Genomic DNA, 19737 nt, shown 5'->3' with positions numbered 1-19737 from the left:
CTTCATGATCTGTGTCGCATAAAAGATCATCTTCCAAACGTGGGGGCCCTTCACCATCTCCTGAGTGTTTCTTTGGTGATTGCCAAATGTGGAACCACTCAGCTACTTGGGGAATAGAGACTTCTGTCCCCTCTGTCACACTGAGCAACAGGTATGTGCCATGAGGCACATCCAGACGGGATGGACCCACCCCCACTACTTTCCTCTTCTTTTTTCCTCCCCCATCTCATATTCATGTTGCCCCAATTCTTCTGTTTTAGCTGAGGCTTTTTACATGGCAGCCCTATGCTTCTTCTAATACTTCTGCATTCTAAAAATCCATGCCCCCAGGCTGGCCTGGGTTGCAGCAGCCTTGCTTTTACAGGCATTTCTTCAGCTTATAAGCATCCAGCATTGTCCTCCAGGAAGGAGGAAGGATGTGAGCTTGAAGCCCCAGCAGTCGGTGGTTGAGGCTGCAGGGAGTGGGGGGTCCTTCTCTGCTGGCTCCTGGATGCTCAGGGGGAAAGTGTTGGCAGGAGTGGAACTTGAAGTACACAAACTGCACTCTGTGTGCTTCCCAGGCCGGGCTTTGGATTAGTGTCTCATAATTCAACCATCCCAAACTCACCCCCAAATTAGGAGATTGCTGGCCACAGCCAGATTTGAACTTGTTCTTCTTTTCCTGGTAGTGCTCTTCCAAGCCTGTGGAAGGGGTGGGCCCTTCTGCTGTTGCAGGGATTCTGGGAGCTGGGGCTTTAGAGGAGCATAGTGACAATGCAGGTGACATGCAGTGTGTCAAATATATCAGGGAGCCCTTGATCCTCTTGGGACCCTGGCTCCTTTAGGGGCAGGCGAGGGGCCAGGTGCTGGCACTGTCCCAGTCCCCATGGGTGCCCAGAGCCACACCCTGGGCTGTGCCGGGCTCCTCTTCACGCCAAGCAGGCGGCAACCCTGCCATGTGTCACCGCCCGGCACAGAGGCTGGGGACATGGCTGTGCTGGCTCGGAGCGTCCTGGTGACAGGGTCCAGCCGGGGCATCGGGCTGGAGCTCGTGCGGCAGCTGGCCGCCAGCCCCCGGCCCCCCCAGCACATCTTCGCCACCTGCCGCGACCCCGAGGGCCCCAGAGGGAAGGTCAGTGTGGGCACGGGGAATGGGGTGGTGCTGAGCCAGGTGGGCAGAGGGGATCCACGGTCCCCACAGCCCTGTTGGCTTGCTGCCCTGGCTGGGTAGCCCAGGAGTGGGGGTAGAAGTGCTCTGGGGGTCTCATAACCCCCCCAGCTCCCTGGATAAGGCAGTGCCCAGTGTGGCTGGGTGGGGTGAGGCTGGAGAGGCAGACGTATTCAGCACTCGCTCCTGGCTGTGCCCATGGCTGATCAACCCCTTTTCTGTGCTGGGATCACTCGGGGCGGGGGGCAGTTCCTAAGCCCAGCAGCAGATGGGCTGGCTGTGGGGCTGCAGCCCTTCCCCATCCACTGGGAATGGCCCTGTGCTCTTTCCCCAGGGAAAGCAAAGCCACCCTGGCTCAGTGACCGGGGAGCAGGGGTGGGACCCCTGACCATGCAGCTGGTGGCTTCTAACCTCCGCCCTTGCTCCATCACTTTATTTCCAGGCCCTGCAAGAATTAGCTGCCCAGCACTCCAGCATCAAACTGGTCCAGCTAGGTATGGAGCAAGCCTTCTCCTTGCACCCAGCATTGCTCTCTGGCGACTTTGGAGGTGGGAGCAGGGGCAGCTTTTGCAGGAAGCTCTAGCCCTGCAAGGTGGGGAGGGATCCATGGGGAGGCATCCATGCACACCTGGCCAAGCTTCTCCCTGCAAATTAAGCTGTGCCCTGGCTGGAGCAGTCAAACTGGCTTCAGAGGAGGCAGAGGTGGGTCCAGGCATCTCAGCTGAGCAAGTGTCATGGGAAAGGCATGACGTCTCTTCCCAAGGATGCTAAATACAGTGCCCAGGATTTGGGCTGGGACACATGGGTTCACAAAGTGAACAAGGCAGGGCACAGTAACCACCTGGATGGTTCCTAAGGAGGAGGGCTGGTTTGGGATCTGCTTGGAGGTGGCCATGGTTGGCATTTCTTTCAGGTAAAAAAGTGAGGAAAAAATAGCTAAAAATGACACATTGGAAATCTGCCCAGCCTGGTATCCCAGGCTGATGCTCTGACCCAGAAGCACAGGGCCAAACTCAGTGACCTTTTTCAGCAGCATTTGGGAGAAGCACAGGCAACAAATAGACCTCGGCAGCATAGGGAGAACAGCCAGGCTGGCATTTGGAATTGGCAAAGTTGGGGTATTCACAGGAAAGAAGCTTCTAGGGTGCTGAACAGAGACAGGGTCTTGTTGGGGAGAAAGTGTTTGGGTGAAGAGTGGGGAGATAAGGAGCACCAGGCTGAGGATATGTCTTGAGAAGCAGAGATTTCCTGTGTTCCCCTGTGTCTGAGAGAGTGGGGGCTGTTTTTATTAATGAAGAATTAAAAGAACATCTAAATCCAAAGGAAATGTTTTGACAAAGTGCCTGCACTAGGATTGCCATTGCTGTAAAAAGGGAGGTGGGAAGCAGCCATAGCTTCTAAATATTTGTGTTTCATTGAAGCCAATAATAAGAAAACTGAATCAAGGCTATTCCATATTAGTACCTACCAATCAGCTACCTGTTTATTTGTTTAAAAGCACCTTAAAAGTTCAAATACCTTCAGTTCAAGCTTAGGTTTTTTAAATATTTCTAAGAAAATAAGACATTCTTGAATTCAGGCTTTACTACAAAGAGGCAGGAAATCTCTCTTTTGCTCTTAAGCAGGTTATTAAAATAAAATACCTTCTCTGTAACTAAAAATAAATGAGCTGTGAGCCCCAACTGGCAGTACCTGATGGGAAGAGCATGGCCAACATAAAAGGGACATCTCAAGGGACTGGCCATTACATGAACAATCTTTACTAAAAACATACAGCCCAAGCTCCAGACTGTCAATAAAGTCCCAAAATAAGCTTAAAAGCACTTAAATATCAACAGCAACAAGGTATTTTTTAAAAAGAGAAGTTGCTTCCAGCTCTCTTGCTCCATAATAAGGAAGAGTTGTCTTCAAACCAGTAGCAGGCATGGACTTTTCAGAAAGAAATGTTACAAAAATAACTCAAAAATGTGTAAGATCTGTCACTTCTTTTCATTCTCTCTCTTTCTTTCCCACCCATATTTCTTCCAGGGAGACAAGCGTTGGTTATTTCACCAAATCTGGTGGTTAAGGACTAAAAATATGTTGGTCCCACATGTCTTGGAGCAATGACGCAGCTAACCCACACAGAGCAGTTAATCATTCACCAGGTGACCAAAAGATCCCTCACATGTACTGGAGTGACAGAACCTTGAACTTCATCCCATTGTTATCCAAAGAAATAACTCCAAAGCACTTTGTGGTTTGTCCCGCAACTGGCCATGCAATATCCTCTTGAATCTCAGGGCTCCTTCCCCTCCCCACAGCAGATTATCCCATGGTGTTCCCCTCAAATGTTTTTAGGACACCTCTACAAAGGTCTGGGCTGCACAACACAAGGTAGCAACAAGTCCCATGCTGCACACATACTTGCTTACCACCATAAAAACATCAGGCTAGTTAAAAATGCCAGGGGAAAGGATCTTTTTGCTGCCCATCAGTGTATAAATATTCCAAGAAAGAAATCTTCAGCCTTGGAAACCTTTGCTAAGTCGCTCTTTTCCAAGAATGAGAACAGAAACACAGCTCAGGGGCCAAAGTGTTGCAAAAAATAAGGAATCTGCAGTCCCCCACTCCCAGCAGGCTCATCACATTGGCATCTGCAAAAAACAGGCACAGAAATGTGCATGGGAACAAGGGCACACTCCAACCTGCCCATACACGTGAATATTCATAGTTTTAAGGGCTCTGTGGTATACCTGAGGTTTTAAAAAGCAATATATAAAGTTTAACGTTGGCCTAATCAGCCTGTTTCATATCCTGAATATATTTAGATGACCTTTTTAAACAAACTATGGCCACTTCAATTGGTGAGTATCCAGGACAGGATGTAAATCCTAACTAGCAACCCTGACAGCTGGACACAAAAAACCTCCACTTTTATTGCCTAAGTCAGAAACATCCTGCAATTAAAGCATGGCAGAATTTCAAAAGCTATACCAATACTTAAGCAAAGAGGAAGGCACGGGGGATTATTATCCCTCTTAGCCCAGTTTCAGTTGTGCCTTGTTACTTGAGAGGGGTTGTCCCCAAAACTTTGTCAGTAGGGATAGGGAAGTTCAGATTCAGAGCCTGCAACCAAATATTGCAGGTTACATCCCAAATCTTTTATTATTTGTACTCACCTCAGCTCATCTGTCAGCTCCAAAACCTTGTGGGTAACACCATGAAGAAAAAAATGGCTCCCTGTGGAAATAAACTTGGGAGTCTCAGTGTGCAAGGACCAAGCATCCCTTGTACAACCATAAATTCCCTGGATACAGAAAGCAAACACAGACAAGTTTTTCCTACCAGTAGCCCCCACATGACCCAAAATGAGTTGAATTAAGGTTTAATTCAGCTGAGGCTACAAAACCAAGGGTAAGGACAAACTGCTGCTCATTCCAATGTGCTTAATCTGCTAGACTTGCTGCATCCTTTCTGGATAAGAAGTGCTGCTTCCAGCCACAGCACAATTTCCAGTGGGTGCTGTGTGACCCATCAGAGCTACTCTTCACTTTGCTTTTTCCCTGGCAGACACAGTGAATTTGCCCAGCATCCAAAGAGCCATGCAGGCTGTGGGGAATCATCTGAAGGACCAGGGCTTGAACCTGCTCATCAACAATGCAGGCATCAGCTCCCATGCCACACTGTGCTCCCTGGACTCGCAGGAGATGCTCGACGTGTTTGCCACCAACGTGGTTGGGCCACTCCAGGTTGTCAAGGTATGTCTGGACCTTTTGCATTTCTCCTGCTTGGGAAGATGGTCCCTGATGGGAATAAGTGCACATCCATGGATCTCCCCTGCCTACCCAGAGGAGCTCAGCAGCTTAGCCCAGCCCAGCATTACCCATGCTTAGTTCTTCCCCACCTGGAGCGGCTGCCTGCTCCAGGCTCACTGTGCCAGCTCACTCCTTTCCTGGGGATGGGAAAGGCTGGAGCCTGGCCCCTCCTTGGGGCATCATCCCCATCTCCTGCACTTCTGCCAGGAGTGTCTGTCCAGCTGCTTGTCTGCAGTCTGTGACAGAGCCCTCCAGGATGGTCCTAAAATTGGGGTTCTGTTGCTTGTTAATGGAGTGTTGGTGTCTTTGCATCAGGAATTTCTGCCGCTCCTGGAGCAGGCGGCGAAGGAAGAGGGAAAGGAGGGTCTGAGCTGCAGCAGGGCTGCTGTCATCAACATCTCCTCCAAGCTGGGCTCCATCGGGCTGTGCCTCCGCGTGCCAGAGGCCCCCATGTACCCATACCGGGCCAGCAAGGTGAGCTGCCAGGGGAGGTGCTGGAGATGCTGTCCCAGGCACAGTGCCTGTGGAAGGGAGGGAGCCCCTGGGTCACCCCCTGCCCCAGCCAAACACCCCCTGCCTGGTTCTCCCAGGTAGAAGCAGAGAAACAGCAGCAGCCAGGACTGAGCCTTTCCAGCAGGTCATGCTGATGCTTTGTCGCAGAACCAAGTCCCATTTCCCACCTCCACAGACATTTTGTGGCTATGAAATGTCTCCTCTCCTGCCCACCCACTCCCTGGGTTGTGCTGGCAGGGCTGTGCCTCTTCCAGGCTGCCCAGAACATGGTGACGAGGTGCTTGGCTGCAGAACTCCAGGACAAGGGGATCTTGTGCGTGGCCATCCATCCTGGCTGGGTGAAGACTGACATGGGCACAGAGGAGGTACTGGGCTGTGCAGGGGAGGGTCAGCAGGACCCCCACTGAATCCCCATGCCCTGGGGAGGGCAGGGGCACTTGGAGGATTTTGTGTGATGCTGTGGACTGCCAGGACCATCTTCTGGAGCAGAGCAGGCAGGGAGCAGGCAGCAAGCTGCAACATACTGAATACATGGGATAGCCAGCCCTGTCTTCCCAAGCCAGCCTGGAGAGGTGTGGCAATAAGGAAAAATATCACAGTGAGCACCATGGATGCTGCTCCCAGGCATGCACCCTCTCCAAGAGCTGCTCTCTCTTACAGCTCATTGTCCTTTTCTGCAGGCACCACTGACAGTGGAGCACAGTGTGAGGGGCATCCTGACCGTGCTGGCCAGCCTCTCACAGGACACCTCTGGAGCCTTCCTCGACTGGGAAGGGAACAGCCTGCCCTGGTGATGGACAAATGGACGGCGCCTCTTGCCCATGCTGCAGCCTCTGCTCGCTGGCTCACTCCTCTGCATGGTCACCCCTGCCCACCCTCAGCCCTCCCTGCACTGCTGGGGAGAGGGAATTGGCTTGGGAAACAGGCTCTCTCCTTTCCCACAGCATGTGTTCCCTGTGCTCCCTCTGTACCCCTCACTCTGTAAACTCTGGCAGCTGATGCCTCTCTGCTCTGTCTCCACACCCAGTCCCAAAGCCCTGTCTGAGCCCAGGGCAGGATCCCTGTGCTCTGCCCGAGCTCTGTGTGTCCCTCTGTCCCACCAGGCATCCCCCAGCTGAGGGGAGAGGGCAGCTGCTCCCTGTGATCTCCAGCCCCTCACACAGCTCAGCCTGGGCAGGGGAAAGCCAGTCCTGCAGGGGCTCAGATCTCTCTCCTCTCAGGAGAGGGGCCCTGCTCCAGCTCCTCCAGTGCCTCCTGGAGGGGAGGTCTCCAGAGGGCAGTCACAGTGCCATGGGACCTGCTGGCTGGAACTCATGGGGATGCCAGTGGCAGCCGTTGGTTGGGGCAGCTGTGGGCACCACCAATCCCCAGTGCAGGAGTGGGATACCTGGAAAGGGCCACCCCATGAGCTGGCACTGCACAACAGAGCTGGGGGTCTCAGCAGGAGTTTATTGAGGATGTGGGGGAGGTGGGAGCAGTGCCAAAGGGACCTCTGGGCTGCCAGGATCCTGAAGTGGTGCCTCACCAGGGGATGACGTTCCCTTCCCAGTCCAGGAAGGCGCCGGTGTCCTTCTCAGAGAGGGAGGAGAGGACCTTCAGCATCCCTTGCACACTGTCATCCACTGTCACTGGGGGCTGTGGGGCACAGGGGCAGATGCATGTCAGAAGGCCCTGGAGCAGCTGGAGCCAGGGGAAAGAGCTGCTCCAGGGCAAAGGGAAAGCTGGAAGCCCCAGGGGGAGGGACTGAGACGAGAACTGAGGGGATGGGGACACCCAGCACCCAGCACCCAGGACAGCGGGAGCTGCTCCAGCACGGATTGGGCAGGCGGGGAAGCCATGGGCAGGAGCTCAGGACAGCAAATCCCACCGATACAGAATCAGCACAGAAGCTCTGATGGACCCACCCCGGGGGAATTCCTACCGCGTGTCCGGCAGAGCTGCCCATGTCAGTTTGCACCCAGCCGGGGTGGAGAGCGACGCAGAGGATGCCGTGCTCCTTGTACGCCAGGGACTGGCACTTGCTCAGCATGTTCAGAGCAGCCTGAGGGGAGACAATGCAGGGACGGTGGTGGGAGGGGAAGGGGGGCTGCAAGGGGACCCGCGGCTGGGCAGGAAAAGCAAAACTCTGACGGCACCTTGCTGCAGCGGTACGAGGTGACTTGCATCAACTCCCAACCAAAGGCAGAAGCAATGGAGCCGGCAATGCTGGATATGTTGACGATGGCAGCCTTGCTGCAGCTCAGCCCTGAGCCTGGGCTCCCCTGGGCAGCTTTCTTCAGCAAGGGCAGAAATGCCTGCGAGGAGACAGAGGGGGCAGAAGCACACATGGACACGGCACAGGGCAGGGGAGAAGCTCCTTCCACAGTGAGCAACACTGACACCAGCACTGGGGGGACATCCTCCCTCCTCTTCCCTGCCAGGCTGCAGCTCCTGAGCTCCGGCCCATGGCTCAACAAGCTTCTCATTAACTGAGAGCCCATTGGTAACCAGAGTGCAGGCAGAATCCCCTCCCACCAACCCTTCATGCTTCTCCAGGACAGCCCAACTTGGGTGAGGGTCTCACCTGGCCCATCAGCAGGGGGCCAATTGTGTTGGTGGTGTAAATCTCCCTCATGTCCTCTGATGTCTCAGTATCAAGCGTGTTCAACTTCACAATTCCAGCATTGTTGATGAGGAGGTTCAGCCCAGAGCCCCCCAGGCGCTCCCCAACCTTGGCTGCAGCCGCCTTGATGCTGGCAGGATCTGAGACTTCTGCAGAGCCGACACAGGGAGGTCAGAGCCTGTGTCCCCATGCTGGAGTCCCCTCTGTTCCCCCAGAGGTGGCAGTGCCCGATGGCCCTGCAGGCACCAGCCCATGGCACAGCTCCCTCCCAGCACGGGGCTCCCAGGGTGTGCCCAGCCTGGGCACTCGCCAGAGGAACTGGGGCAAAGGATCCGCACCTCGGGGCACCTACCGAGCGGGATGATGATGATGTTGGGGTGCTTGGAAGCCAAATTCTGTAACTCCTGAAAGAGAGGGCACTATGTAGGCATGGAGAGGCTGGAGGGATTGTGCAGAGGCTCAGCTATTCCTAGGCAAAGCCCATGCCACTCCATCTCTGTCCCTGCATCACTTTGTGTCCAACACCTCCTCCAGCTGCCACATCAATGGGGCTCTGTACCTTCTATACATGCCTGGTGCCATTCTCCCCTCCACACATCCCATGCACAACTGGTCCTGTGGTGTCCCAAACCAGCTGACCTGTGCTGCGGGTGCTTGACTGCAGCTCCAGCCCCTTGCAAACACCATCCCTGATCCAGTCTCCCCCTGCCCAGTCTCACCTGTGCTCGCTGTCCCTTGGGGTCCCGACAGCCTGCAAAGATCCACTGAGGTGGGTTTGGCATCCTCAGGAAATGCTGGACGAGCCCCAGGCCGATGCCTCGGTTGGCCCCAGTCACCAGAAGGGAGCGGATGTGGAGCCCTGCCATGCCGCCCTGGCTGTGGCTGCACTGCTCTCGCCTGGACTCTGCCAGTGCCTTTTGCTACTTGGTTATCTCACATGTTCCCATGAGGACTTGCATCAGCTCGTGGCTCTCAGAAAGTCTCTGCCTGCACCTCAATCTCTTGGCTCTGGTCCATACCCGTGATCCACTTTTCCTGCTGGCTGTGGAATGATGCAAAGGGAGCCAAGTGTCTTGCCCAGGCAGGGAATGCCCTGGGCTAGGTGTCAGGAGTGTTGCTTTATGCTACCAAACCTGAGCCTTTTGGTTTTCAGGGCCAGCACTGTCCCTGTCCTTGCAGTGTGACACCCTCTCCCACCACCTCCCTCCCTCCTGGGATGCCAGGCCTGTCCCTCCCCTTGCCCAAGGTCAGGCAGGCGAGGCTGGACTCGCTGACTCTGCACAGTGCAGTTTGTTGGCCTTAGTTCGTGCAATGCCAAGGCCAGGGCTGGGGATGGAGCAGTCAGGACAGGTGAATGCCACTTGAGGATGGAGCCAGATCAGACAAGTGTTCCTTAGCTACAAGAACAGGCTGAGAAACCTAGAAACCCTCCAGGACCACTGGGAAAAACCCTCCAGGGCTGACCAGAGTGACCCCTTTCCTCAGAGTCTGCTCTAACAGCACTTATAATATTTAAGTGTCATAGAAGGATAATCCCTGGAAGTGTTCATGGACAGGCTGCATGGGCTTCTGAGCAACCTGGTCTAGTGTAAGGCATCCCTACTTGTTCAGGGGGGTTGGAACTAGATGGTCTTTAACATCCTTTCCAGCCCAAACTATGGCTCTGTGGTGCTATGATAAAATTCAGGTTTGCCCCTGGGTATGATTTTGGTGCAGCTGGGAGCCAGGGCCATGCCCAGGCACACACACTGGAGGTGCACATCCAGCCCCAGGGTGGTCCAGGTACTGCCCAGCTCTTTCCTGCAGTACTGAACCAACTGAAGGACTGAACTCCCAGGGAAGCATCTGACTGGCGGATTCAGGAGCTTTGGACAGGCTTGAGGATCACTGAATTATAGAATCATCCCCAGGAGCTCCTGTTGCACCTAAAATCAATGGAGAACCATGACCTGCATGTTTCCATGTGTCCCCACCCTGCAGGGAGGGTCTGGGCATCTGATGGATGATGGATGGACTATACTTGGTGGTCTTAGGGGTCTTCTCCTGTCTAAATGATTCTCTGATTCTATGATCCCATGGCCTCCCCAGCTTGTTCCTGCTGCAGCATCACTCAAACTGCACAGACCATTTGCAACAGTGGAATATACACATTTAAGATAGTTCAGAGGTGTTGTGTAGGCAGTTTAAGGTAATTAATAACCACTTATATGGGATGTGATTGGGCAGGACTAGGGGGCATAAGCTTGTGGAACCTGTCCTGCTCCAGCTGGAAATGCTGCTCCAACTTTGCTTTGCAACTAGATCATGATGAGCTGTCATGTTCAGGAGATCTGATCCTCCATCCAAATGCAACCTTTGCAAATAAATCAGCTTTTGTCAGTAAGAGCAAACCCTGCTGCCTACTCTTCTGTGTGTGTGGTGAGTTGACCCTGGCTGGATGCCTCACATCCACCAAAGCCTCTCTATCACTTCCCTCTGCAACTGGACAGGGGAGAGGAAAAATGTAACAAAGGTTCATGAGTTGAGATAAGGTCCAGGAGAGATCACTCACCAAATACCATCACAGGCAAAACAGACTCAAACTGGGCATATTAACTGAATTTGTTACTAACAAAATCAGAGCAGGATAATGAGTAAGATAAATCTTAAAAATACCTCCCCTCCACCACTCCCCTTTTCCCAGCTCTACCTCCCCCTGCTCAGCAGTGCAGGGAGGCAGAGAATGGGGGTGGTGGTCAGTTCATCACATGTGTTCCCTGCTGCTACTCAGGGAGAAGAGTTGGAGTCCTTCCCCTGCTCCAGCATGGGGTCCCTCCCATGGGAGACAGTTCTCCATGAACTTCTCCAACATGAGTCCATCTCCTGGGCAAGAGTTCTCCACAAACTGCTGCAACATGGATCACTCTTCCCTGGGGTGCAGTCCTTCAGGCACAGGCACGGGCTGCAAGAGAATCTCAGCTCCAGTGCCTGGAGCACCTCCTCCCCCTCCTTCTGCACTGACCTTGGTGTCTGCAGAGCTACTCCCCTCACATATTCTCACTCCACTCTTCTCTGGCTGCAGTTACATCTGCACAGTAACTTTTTTGTTTTCCTCTTAAACATATTATCACAGAAGTGTTACCACTGTGGCTGAAGGGTTCGGCCTTGGCCTGCAACACGTCTGCCCCCGGCTCTGCTGGACATGGAGGAGGCTCCTGGCAGCTTCCCCAGAAGGCCCACCCCCACTAAAAACCTGGCCATGCAAACCAAATACAGGGTGACAATTATATCCATCTTGTCATGCCATTTCACTGCTCCCAGTGTCAGCTCACTGATGGAACCACAGCCTCTGACACGGGGATGAAAGGCACTGACTGCCCCAAGTCACATCTGAGCTGCGTGAGGGCAGGAATTTCCCATCCCTTCAGCCAGAACATTTCCCAGGTTGCTTGACAGACTTGACCGAGTGGCTTTAATACCTTAAGATGAGATAAAGGATGGGCAAGGCTGTTGTGGCAGGACGCTTCTTCCCATGGGCAACCATCTGGGGAAACCCTGGGATTACCTGGAGCTGGAGCCAAAACTAAAGGAAAAAACATAAAACCAAGGTAGAGTTGCAGGGATGGTTTGGCATCACGTGTGAAAGGCAAACTGTACTACAGAGTGTGCCAAAGGATAGGGAATCCTGGAATGACTGGGGTTGGAAGGGACCTGCTGTTCCAACACCCCACCATGGGCAGGGTCACCTTCCCTTAGGCCCAGAGCCCCATCCAACCTGGCCTTGGACACTTCCAGGGACGGACCTGCCCCAGCTTCACTGGGCAACCTGTGCCAGTGACTCACCCCGTTATCAGGAAGCATTTCCTCCTCATATCTAACCTAAACCTGCCTTTTTTTTTTTTTCAATTTGAAGTCATTCCCCCTTATGCTATCACTCCAGGGCCAAAGTCCCTCCCCAGCTCTCCTGTAACGCCCTAATGAACTGGAAACGGCTCCGACATCTCCCCAGACCCTTCTCTTCTAGAACGGGACGTGTGTGCCCAGGAAAAGCGGCGGGGTTGGGCACAGACATTGGGCAGGACATAAAGACGGGGATGGGGAGGGCCGGGAGCCGGGCCCGGGCCGCTCCGCCCCGGAGGTGGCGCTGCCGGGCGCCGCTTCCCGTTCCGGGCCGCGCGGCCATGGCGGCGGCGGCCGCTGCGCCGGGCGGGGCGAGCCCGGGGCTGGCGGCGGCGGAGCGGTGAGGGGGCCCGGGAGGGGGGTCAGCCCTGCCTGCCCTGAGCCCCCGTCTGCCTCAAACATCGCGTGGCCCAGACCCGCCTGCCCTCAGCCCCACCTGCCCTCAGCTCCCGCCTGCCCTCATCCCCTGTCTGTCCTCCCTTGTGTGTTTTCATCCCCCGCCTGCCCTCAGCCCCGCCTGCCCTCGTCCCCTGCCTGCCCTACGTTGTTTTCGTCCCTTGCCTGTCCCCAACCCTTACCTGTCCTCATTCCCTGCCTCTCCTCATCCCCTGCGTGTCCTCCCTTGTCTGTTTTCGTCCCTTGTCTGCCCTCAGCCCCTGCCTGCCCCCAACCTGTTCCCAGCCCCTGCCTGTCCGCAATTCTTCTCCCTTTCACAGTTCAGACTGTTATAGTTAAGACTTGGTCCCAGGAGAATAGTTATCAGGTGATAATAAACAATGTGGAAAGAGGTAGAAATAAATGTCCTCTCCTGTGTGGGAGACTTGCAGAAGGCCAGGCACACTGCAGAGCTGTGAGTGTCCCCCTCCGCTGTCCGAGCAGGATGCAGCAGGACCTGTGTGCCCTCAGCAGCGTGGCTTCATCAGCACAAAGCCCTTAGCATGGGTCCTTGCAGAGAAGTGGGTGCACTTGGGTGGATTTGAGCAATCTCCTGGGTTTGTGGCTGTGCTTGGAGTGCAAAACCGTTCCCAGGGTGATGGGGTACTGCTTATGGGTTGGTGTCTTGTCTCTTCTCGTGTAGCCTTGTGTGTGTGGACAAGAATGTGGCTTCTTCCAAACTCTATGTCCTGGAGCCATGGATTGCTGACCTCTTGGTGAATTACGAGCGAGTGGATGAGCGTGAGAATTTCCTGGCTGGGCAGGTGGTGCGGGTAGGTACCTAGAGGGATTGTCCCAAAGTGCTCCAACAGCCTTTGAAATAAATTCTGGGAAGTGCACAGTGGTTCCCAGTTTAGTGGCTGTGGATGTGCAACTCTTCCTCCTCAACATCTCTGATTTTAATTTTTTTTTTTTGAGGAGGAAGAGCTTGGTGTCGTGACTGCCTTCCTGCGAAACTTGTTCCAGGTCTATGAATGCGAGTTCTTTTTTTATTCCCTTTCTCCAACCTCCTGACAGGTCTTGAGTGACTCGAGTGCAGCTGGCCAGCCTGGGCTCCTCCAGGACGCTGTGGTGCAGGTCTCTGACGGATCCTGCTACATCCGTGTGGTCATTACAGCCGAGGCTCTGCAGGCAGAGGAAAAGTGGGTTCCACCGTGGCTTGGCGTGGCTGGGACAGCAGTTCTGCACAGCTGCTGGGAGCACCTGGGGCTCCTGCCTGCTCTTGTCTCAGGTTGTGTTAAGCTAAAGCAACCTCAGGGCGGGAAGTTGGTGTGAAAGAGCTGCTCAGAGAAGAAAGCTGGAATGCCCTTGCTCCAGTATCTGCTGGTTGGGATGGGCAGGGATCCATGGCAGAAGCTGTGATGCCATTAGAAAGGACTTTAGAGCCCTTGAGTTTTGTGGAAGGAGCCAGATCATTAACCATGGTAGCCTGGGTTGCTCCTTCAGTGCTTTCCTCCATTTCCCCATTTGGACACCCTTAAACGCTTGGGGTGCTGGTAGCAGAGAGCCAAGGATAAGCAGCAAAAGAAGCTGCTCTTAGGCAAGAATTGCTAAGGAATAAGGAGCCCTTGGTGCCTGCTGCTCATGCTGAGACATGTTCCAGAATGCCCCAGTGTGGCTGGCAGAGCTCTTGCAGGAGCCCCACTGTGTGTCAGGGGGGGTCCAGCTCTGTTCTTCAAGGCACTCCTGCTCTGCTCCTTTTCCAGCGCCCACCTGCAGCTCAGGCTTTCCAGCCTTAATTGCAGAATTATCGTCCTGCAGAAGTACACGGTGTGTTTTCAGGACGAGGCCAGGCTGGTAAGTGCTCTGAGGAGTGGAAGCAGCCTGTTCCTTTGCCTTGCTGTGCTCCCTGCACTCTTGCCTGCTTCCAGCTGCTCCCAGGAGCTGAAGGCAGGTGATGGGTGGCCTTTCATTTCCAGCTGCAGCTCCTGTGGGGTCTGTGGCAGCTGACCTGGGCAGGGATGAGCCCTCACTGGGGTGCATCTTTCCTCGATGGGATGCATCTTTCCCAGGATCACCTCTGGCTGTCACCTCTGCCTGTTGGACAGCTGCAGAAGGCCTGCATGGGCTGGTGGCAGAGCAGCCAGTGTCCCCTTGCAGTGGTTCAGAGGTGTCCCCACAGACTCTCCTGGGCTGGCCCACCCTGGTGTGTGGCTCTTGCAGAGCCATCAGCTGACACAGGAAAATACAAACTCCCGTTTGAAGGGGGGCTGTCCTTTTTGAGGGGACCTTCTCTTAGACTGGAGGATTGGTGGCAGAGCTAGGGTGGGTGTGGGAGTGCTGGCTGGCCCCAGGGAAGGCAGGGGCAGTGGTGGGACTCAGAGGTGCCTTACAGGCTCTGTCCTTCCCACAGGAGGACTGCGAGTTTTACCTCACGGCCCAGCAGTTCATCGTGCTGCCCATGCAGAGGCAGAGGATGGAATCATCTGATGGGTATGGCCCATGGGATGGCTGGGTGGGGCTGTGCTCAGGGGAACTTCATCTTCCCCACAGCAGCACTGGCCCTGGGAGTTCTGCTTGTGGCAATCCCTTTTGAGGGAGGGATTGTCTCCAAGGCAAGGGAGAAGGGAGATAGGGATTTGGAGGGAATCAGTAACTGGCTTCTCTCTTGCTGCAGGAACCAGGACCCCTCTGTGGTGAAGAAGATAAAGGAGCTCTGGCTGTGAGTATGGGGCTGAGGGATGTATCCAGGTACCCTGATGTGTGCAGTCTCAGAGTGGGGTTAGAGCAGGCTGGCAAGGGCTGGCACAGGTTATGGCAGCTCCTGGTTAACCTGTGTGACTCCTTGCCCTGGAATGTGACAGAGTTGAATAGACTGTGAAAAATGAAATTGTGGTGGCACATTGTCAGCCTCTTCCTCTGAGCTAGGAGGAAACACCTGTGGGGAGCTTGTTCCTGCCAGTGGTGGGCAGTACAGCTCTGTGGGTCAGCCCTGCACAGCTCATTCTTCATCCTTGGAGATCCAATACTGGAGATCCCCAGGGCCTTCAATCAGTCCATCTCCAGGGGTGAGGCTTCCTGATGGCTATTCCTGGCACACTGGGCATGTGGCCAGTGGCCAGATCAGCACCCAGCGAGGGATCCACTACTTTCACAAGCTGCTTCTTCCAATCCAGAGTGCTTGATCTGTGACCAAGATCTGTGTCCCAGCCCTAACTTGGCTTTGTCTTCTCCTTGGTCATTACAGGAGGAATCTTGCTGTGAGGAATGCTCCCAGCTCAGGTAAAGGGTTGTGGGGAGCATGCAATGCTCTGACTGCCTGGAGGAGTTCTTGGGTTTCCTCAGCTTGGTCCGTGTTAGGCAGAGATCACAGAGACCTGGTCAGATCTCACAAGTGTATATCGCTAAGCCCAAAGCTGGAAGAGATAATGCTGACAGCTGAAGCAGAGTGGGACATTAAATGCCTGTGCTCATGCTTCTGGTCCAGGATTTCTGAAGAAAGGAAGGATAGTTTCTAGAAGCAAAGGAAATGCAGAATTGTGGCTGTTCCCACAGGTTTCAGTGTCATGACAGTCACCAAGTCATGCAGCAGGGTAAAAGTGTTTGTAGGTGAGGCTTGCCTGAGTTCAGCTGTCTCCTCCACTGATGTCTGTGTGTTCTTGCTCTAGAGCCCTCTGTCTCTCAGCTGATTGATGCCATAGGACAGAACCAGCTGGAGATTTTGAAGGAAAATGCTGAGGAATGCTTGGATTTATGGAAATCAAAGGAGAAGCCAGTGACAGTGGAGGACGAGGTTCCCATCACCCAGTGGGAGGTAGAGCGCAAGAAGGAGGTCAGTCTGTGTGCTGGGACAGGGCTGGGACAGCTTGGGTGCTCTGGTGGGTGGGAGAAGGAAGGGAAAGGACAGTGGAGGTTTGCTGGGGAGGGAGATGGTGTTGGGTTGGCAGGTACACGTGGACTCCTGCATCTGGAGAGGGACTGCCAGCAAAAACCTTGTCATGTGTCTCATTTCAGCAGTGTGAGGACGTTTTCATGGTCCCAGTCAGTGCCCTGGTGATCCCTCCTGAGGAGGAGGCAGTTGTTTGTGATTCTTCTGAGGCAGTGTCTGCAGGGTACACAGGTAGGCAGTGCAGCACCCAGGCACGTGAAATTAGGGGCTCCCTAAGGTGGGGAGAAGAGTTCCCTTGTTCTGGATGTGCCTCATGCTGGGGATATGACCCAGTGCCCCTTTCATTGCAGATACAAGCCAAGCAGCTCCTGGAAAGAGTAGTGATGACAGGACAGTGCCAGGAGACCCAAGTGTTGTATCTCAAATCAGCTGTGAGTAGCAGAATCTGCAGAGCCTGGAATGATTTGTGTTGGAAGGGACCTTAAAGACTATCTAGCCCCAATCTCTTCCATGAGTAGGGACACATTCCACTAGACCAGGTTGCTCCAAGCCCTGTCCAATTTAGCCTTGAACACCTTCCAGGGCTGGGGCAGCCACATCTTCACTGGGCAACCTGTGCCAGGGCCTCCCTACCCTCACAGGGAAGAATTTTTAAAAAAATATCTAATCTAACCCTGCCCTCTATAAGTGTGAAGCCATTCCCCTTTGTCCTGCCACTCCATGGCCTTGTCTAAAGTCTTTCTCCAGCCCTCTTGGAGCCTCTTTAGATACTGGAAGGTTCTTGAAGATCTCCTTAGAGCTTTCAGTTCTCCAAGCTGAATAATCCCAACTCTCTCAGCCTGTCTCCATAGCAGCAGTGCTCCAGCCCTTGGATCATCCTCATGGCCTCCTATGAACGCTCCAGATCCCATCCAGCCTTTAGTTTCCTCTACAGTTGGCTCAGCCCATCTCCCTGGATTGAGTGGAGGAGGTACTGGTGTGGCCAGGTCTTTGGGAGACCTTGAGCAGGCAGGGGATGGTCCCAGTCCTCAAGCTTCTTGAAGCTGCAGCTTTGGTTGATTGTGCTGGGAGCACAAGAAGTCATTTTGATGCCACCACTGAGCGTGAGTCTCCTGCCTGGTGTGGGCTCCTTGCTGGCCCTGGCTCAGCACCACGATGGGTTTGTGTCACCTAACTTGGCTTGGTGTCACCAAGCTTTGCTGCAGAATTACCTGTGGAAGCTCCCTGTGGAGGAGGAGCTGAAGGGAAGAACTGTCCTGGGCAGTGCAGGGTGTAGGAGAAGGCCTTCTTCATAGCTGCCTGCTCTCTGGGCAGTGTCTGCCTCTCCACTGCCTGCTCTGTGAGATCTTGGAGAGGATCTCACTGGAATAGGACACATTTTGGGCTGGAAAGGGCTGCAGAGCCCCCTCAAGAGCTGTCTCTGAGACCTTGTGCACAGGGGACCCACAGGGAATGGGCAGCTGCTTTCTTTGCCAAAATCAACCCTCTGGCTTCTTCATTGCAGATGTTGCATCACCAACCTTGTCAGATAGCCTGGAGGGATCCCTGGACAACCCCTGGAACGGGATGCCCTCGTTGTCTTTGACCCCGAGCTCTTCAGATGGTGAGTCCCCATGTCCCAGGGCATCCAGGCTGCCTTCCTGGCAGGAGACAGCTCCTCTCTTCTCAATGGATGTAGCTCACCCTGGATGCTGGCTTGGTTTCCCCTGGCCATAAAGCAGTGCTGTGGTGTTCCCATAGCCTGGACCTGCATAATTCCTGTGTGCCAGGGCAGGTCCCAACACCCTGCTCAAATTGACTGTGCTTTTCCTCTTACTAGAGAAGACCTTTCAATCTGACCCTCCCCTGAAGACCCAGAAAGATGTGGCTGCTGACAGCAACACCACTGACCTGTTGGAATTGTGTAGCCAGAGCTCTCCTGAGGGCTCACCCCGGGGAGAGCCAGCACAGACCTCCTCTCCCTCCCTGCTCTGCTGCTACAGCCATCCCAGTCTGGCAGAGATCAGCACCAGTGAGGCAGCATCAGCTGCAGAGGCAGCCTGGGATGCCCTGTGTGCTGATCAAAGCCTGCAGAGATCCAGGGGCTCTCAGCCCGCCCTGCCCACTCTTTCTCCAGTTTTCCCAGTCTTGCCCAGCAGCAGCTTGAAATCGCCACCTGGCAGGATTCCTCACAGGGAGCAGGCCTGCTCCAGTGGCACAGCTTCCTCTACAGAGGCGTTGAAGCCTGGACTGGCTCACACCAGGACAAAGGGAGGAGAGACTGTGGGTGCCAAGAGGAAGCTGGTGGAGGAAGATGAGCAGGCCTCCAGTGAGCAGCAGCATCTCCCAGGCACCTCGAAGCGCAGGGGGAGAGGCACACGCAAGGGATTGCTGCTCAAGAGCTCACGGGGTGCAAAGAAGAGCAGAAAGGAGACAGGGCTGCGGAGTAGAAAGGGGCTTGAGGAGGAAGAGGAACAGGAGGTGGAGGAGGAGGAAATGGAGGAGGAGGAAGAGCAAGCATCCCCTGCAAGAGCTGGGCCCAGCTCCAGGCCGGAGCAGTGCAGCGCTCGGGAGCCGGTAAATACAAAGCAGCTGGTGAGGTCCCCTGAGGGCTGGGGGTGCCTGGGGAGGCTCTCTGTGCCCACAGCACTGGTGTTCATCCCCAGGATCTTTCCTCACCAGGCTGATGGGGATGGGAAATTGAATGCAGGTGTCAGTGTAGATGGTGGACGATCTGGGAATCATGAGGGACTCATGTAATCACTTAGGCTGGAAAAGAGCTCCTGAGATCTAAGTCTAACCATTCCCCAGCACTGCCAAGCCACCACTCAACCATAGCCCCAACTGCCATATCCACAGGTCTTTAAATCCCTCCAGGGATGGTGAAGATGTGGTTTAGCGTGAGTTAAACAATTGGGTAGGAGCAAACAATTGCTGGAGCATTTTCTGAGCTACCTGGGTAAAAGAAGATCAGAAGAACAGAGGAGAGACACCTCAATCCTAGGTGTTTTCCTGGGGTTATTGGGCTCTCAGGCTGCATGGGGCAGCACTTTGGGTGCTGTGGCTGGAGCAGACCCATCTCACCCTCCCCTTTGCTTTTGTAGTTCGTGGAGAGACCACCCCAGTACCAGTACGAGGCACCGAGCCCTGAGCTCTGCCAGCAGGTACAATCTATCAGGTCAGTGCCATATCAGCCATGGACTTGTGGCTGTCCCTTGTTCCTGCAGTGGGACTCACACACCTATAGTGAGTCCCCAACCTCTGCCCTACCCCTTGTCACCAGCTGCCCCAGTGGTATGTCCACAGCTGGGTTTCTTCTCACCCTGGCTCCTCCTGTCTGGTTTCTCAGGATCTCAAAGGCAATGCTGATGTGGGCATGCTGGATGCTGACTGAGGAGGAGGAGGAGGAGGAGTACTCCTGAGCCCAGCCCATCTTTCATTCCTTTGTTTCTTCAGTGGGTTTGTCAGAACACTGGGAAGAGTGGCTGGGGGAGGGATGTGGGGATACCAGAAGCACTGTGCCCCAGGAGACTGCTGAGTGGGCTAGCCTGGCTGC

General features: G+C 54.5%; 3 protein-coding genes across 3 annotated transcripts; 2 read left to right on the top strand and 1 right to left on the bottom strand.

Annotated features, from left to right (window-relative positions):
- Nucleotides 1–833: 833 nt before the first annotated feature.
- On the top strand, nucleotides 834–6251 carry LOC115907874 (C-factor-like). The gene is made up of 6 exons (XM_030956065.1): nucleotides 834–1111; nucleotides 1590–1641; nucleotides 4700–4887; nucleotides 5260–5418; nucleotides 5712–5822; nucleotides 6138–6251. The coding sequence occupies exons 1-6, from the start codon at nucleotides 866–868 to the stop codon at nucleotides 6249–6251; spliced, it is 870 nt and encodes a 289-aa protein (XP_030811925.1). The 5' UTR covers nucleotides 834–865.
- Nucleotides 6252–6978: 727 nt separating this feature from the next.
- LOC115907925 (C-factor-like) lies at nucleotides 6979–8925 on the bottom strand. Its single transcript, XM_030956155.1, has 6 exons — nucleotides 8779–8925; nucleotides 8412–8463; nucleotides 8021–8208; nucleotides 7593–7751; nucleotides 7379–7498; nucleotides 6979–7092 (listed from the first exon to the last, which is right to left on the bottom strand). Exons 1-6 carry the CDS (start codon nucleotides 8923–8925, stop codon nucleotides 6979–6981), a joined length of 780 nt encoding a protein of 259 aa, XP_030812015.1.
- A 3294-nt stretch (nucleotides 8926–12219) lies between these two features.
- LOC115908061 lies at nucleotides 12220–19670 on the top strand. Its single transcript, XM_030956356.1, has 15 exons — nucleotides 12220–12278; nucleotides 13017–13146; nucleotides 13391–13515; nucleotides 14080–14170; nucleotides 14727–14806; nucleotides 14991–15035; nucleotides 15561–15595; nucleotides 15982–16145; nucleotides 16328–16433; nucleotides 16553–16633; nucleotides 17041–17172; nucleotides 17707–17805; nucleotides 18022–18758; nucleotides 19286–19359; nucleotides 19531–19670. The coding sequence occupies exons 1-15, from the start codon at nucleotides 12220–12222 to the stop codon at nucleotides 19601–19603; spliced, it is 2031 nt and encodes a 676-aa protein (XP_030812216.1). The 3' UTR covers nucleotides 19604–19670.
- Nucleotides 19671–19737: the final 67 nt, after the last annotated feature.

This window comes from Camarhynchus parvulus, chromosome 11 (genome assembly GCF_901933205.1).
Source record: "Camarhynchus parvulus chromosome 11, STF_HiC, whole genome shotgun sequence".
In the NCBI taxonomy this organism is placed as follows: domain Eukaryota; kingdom Metazoa; phylum Chordata; class Aves; order Passeriformes; family Thraupidae; genus Camarhynchus; species Camarhynchus parvulus.
This window is presented reverse-complemented; position numbering and strand designations above follow the sequence as displayed.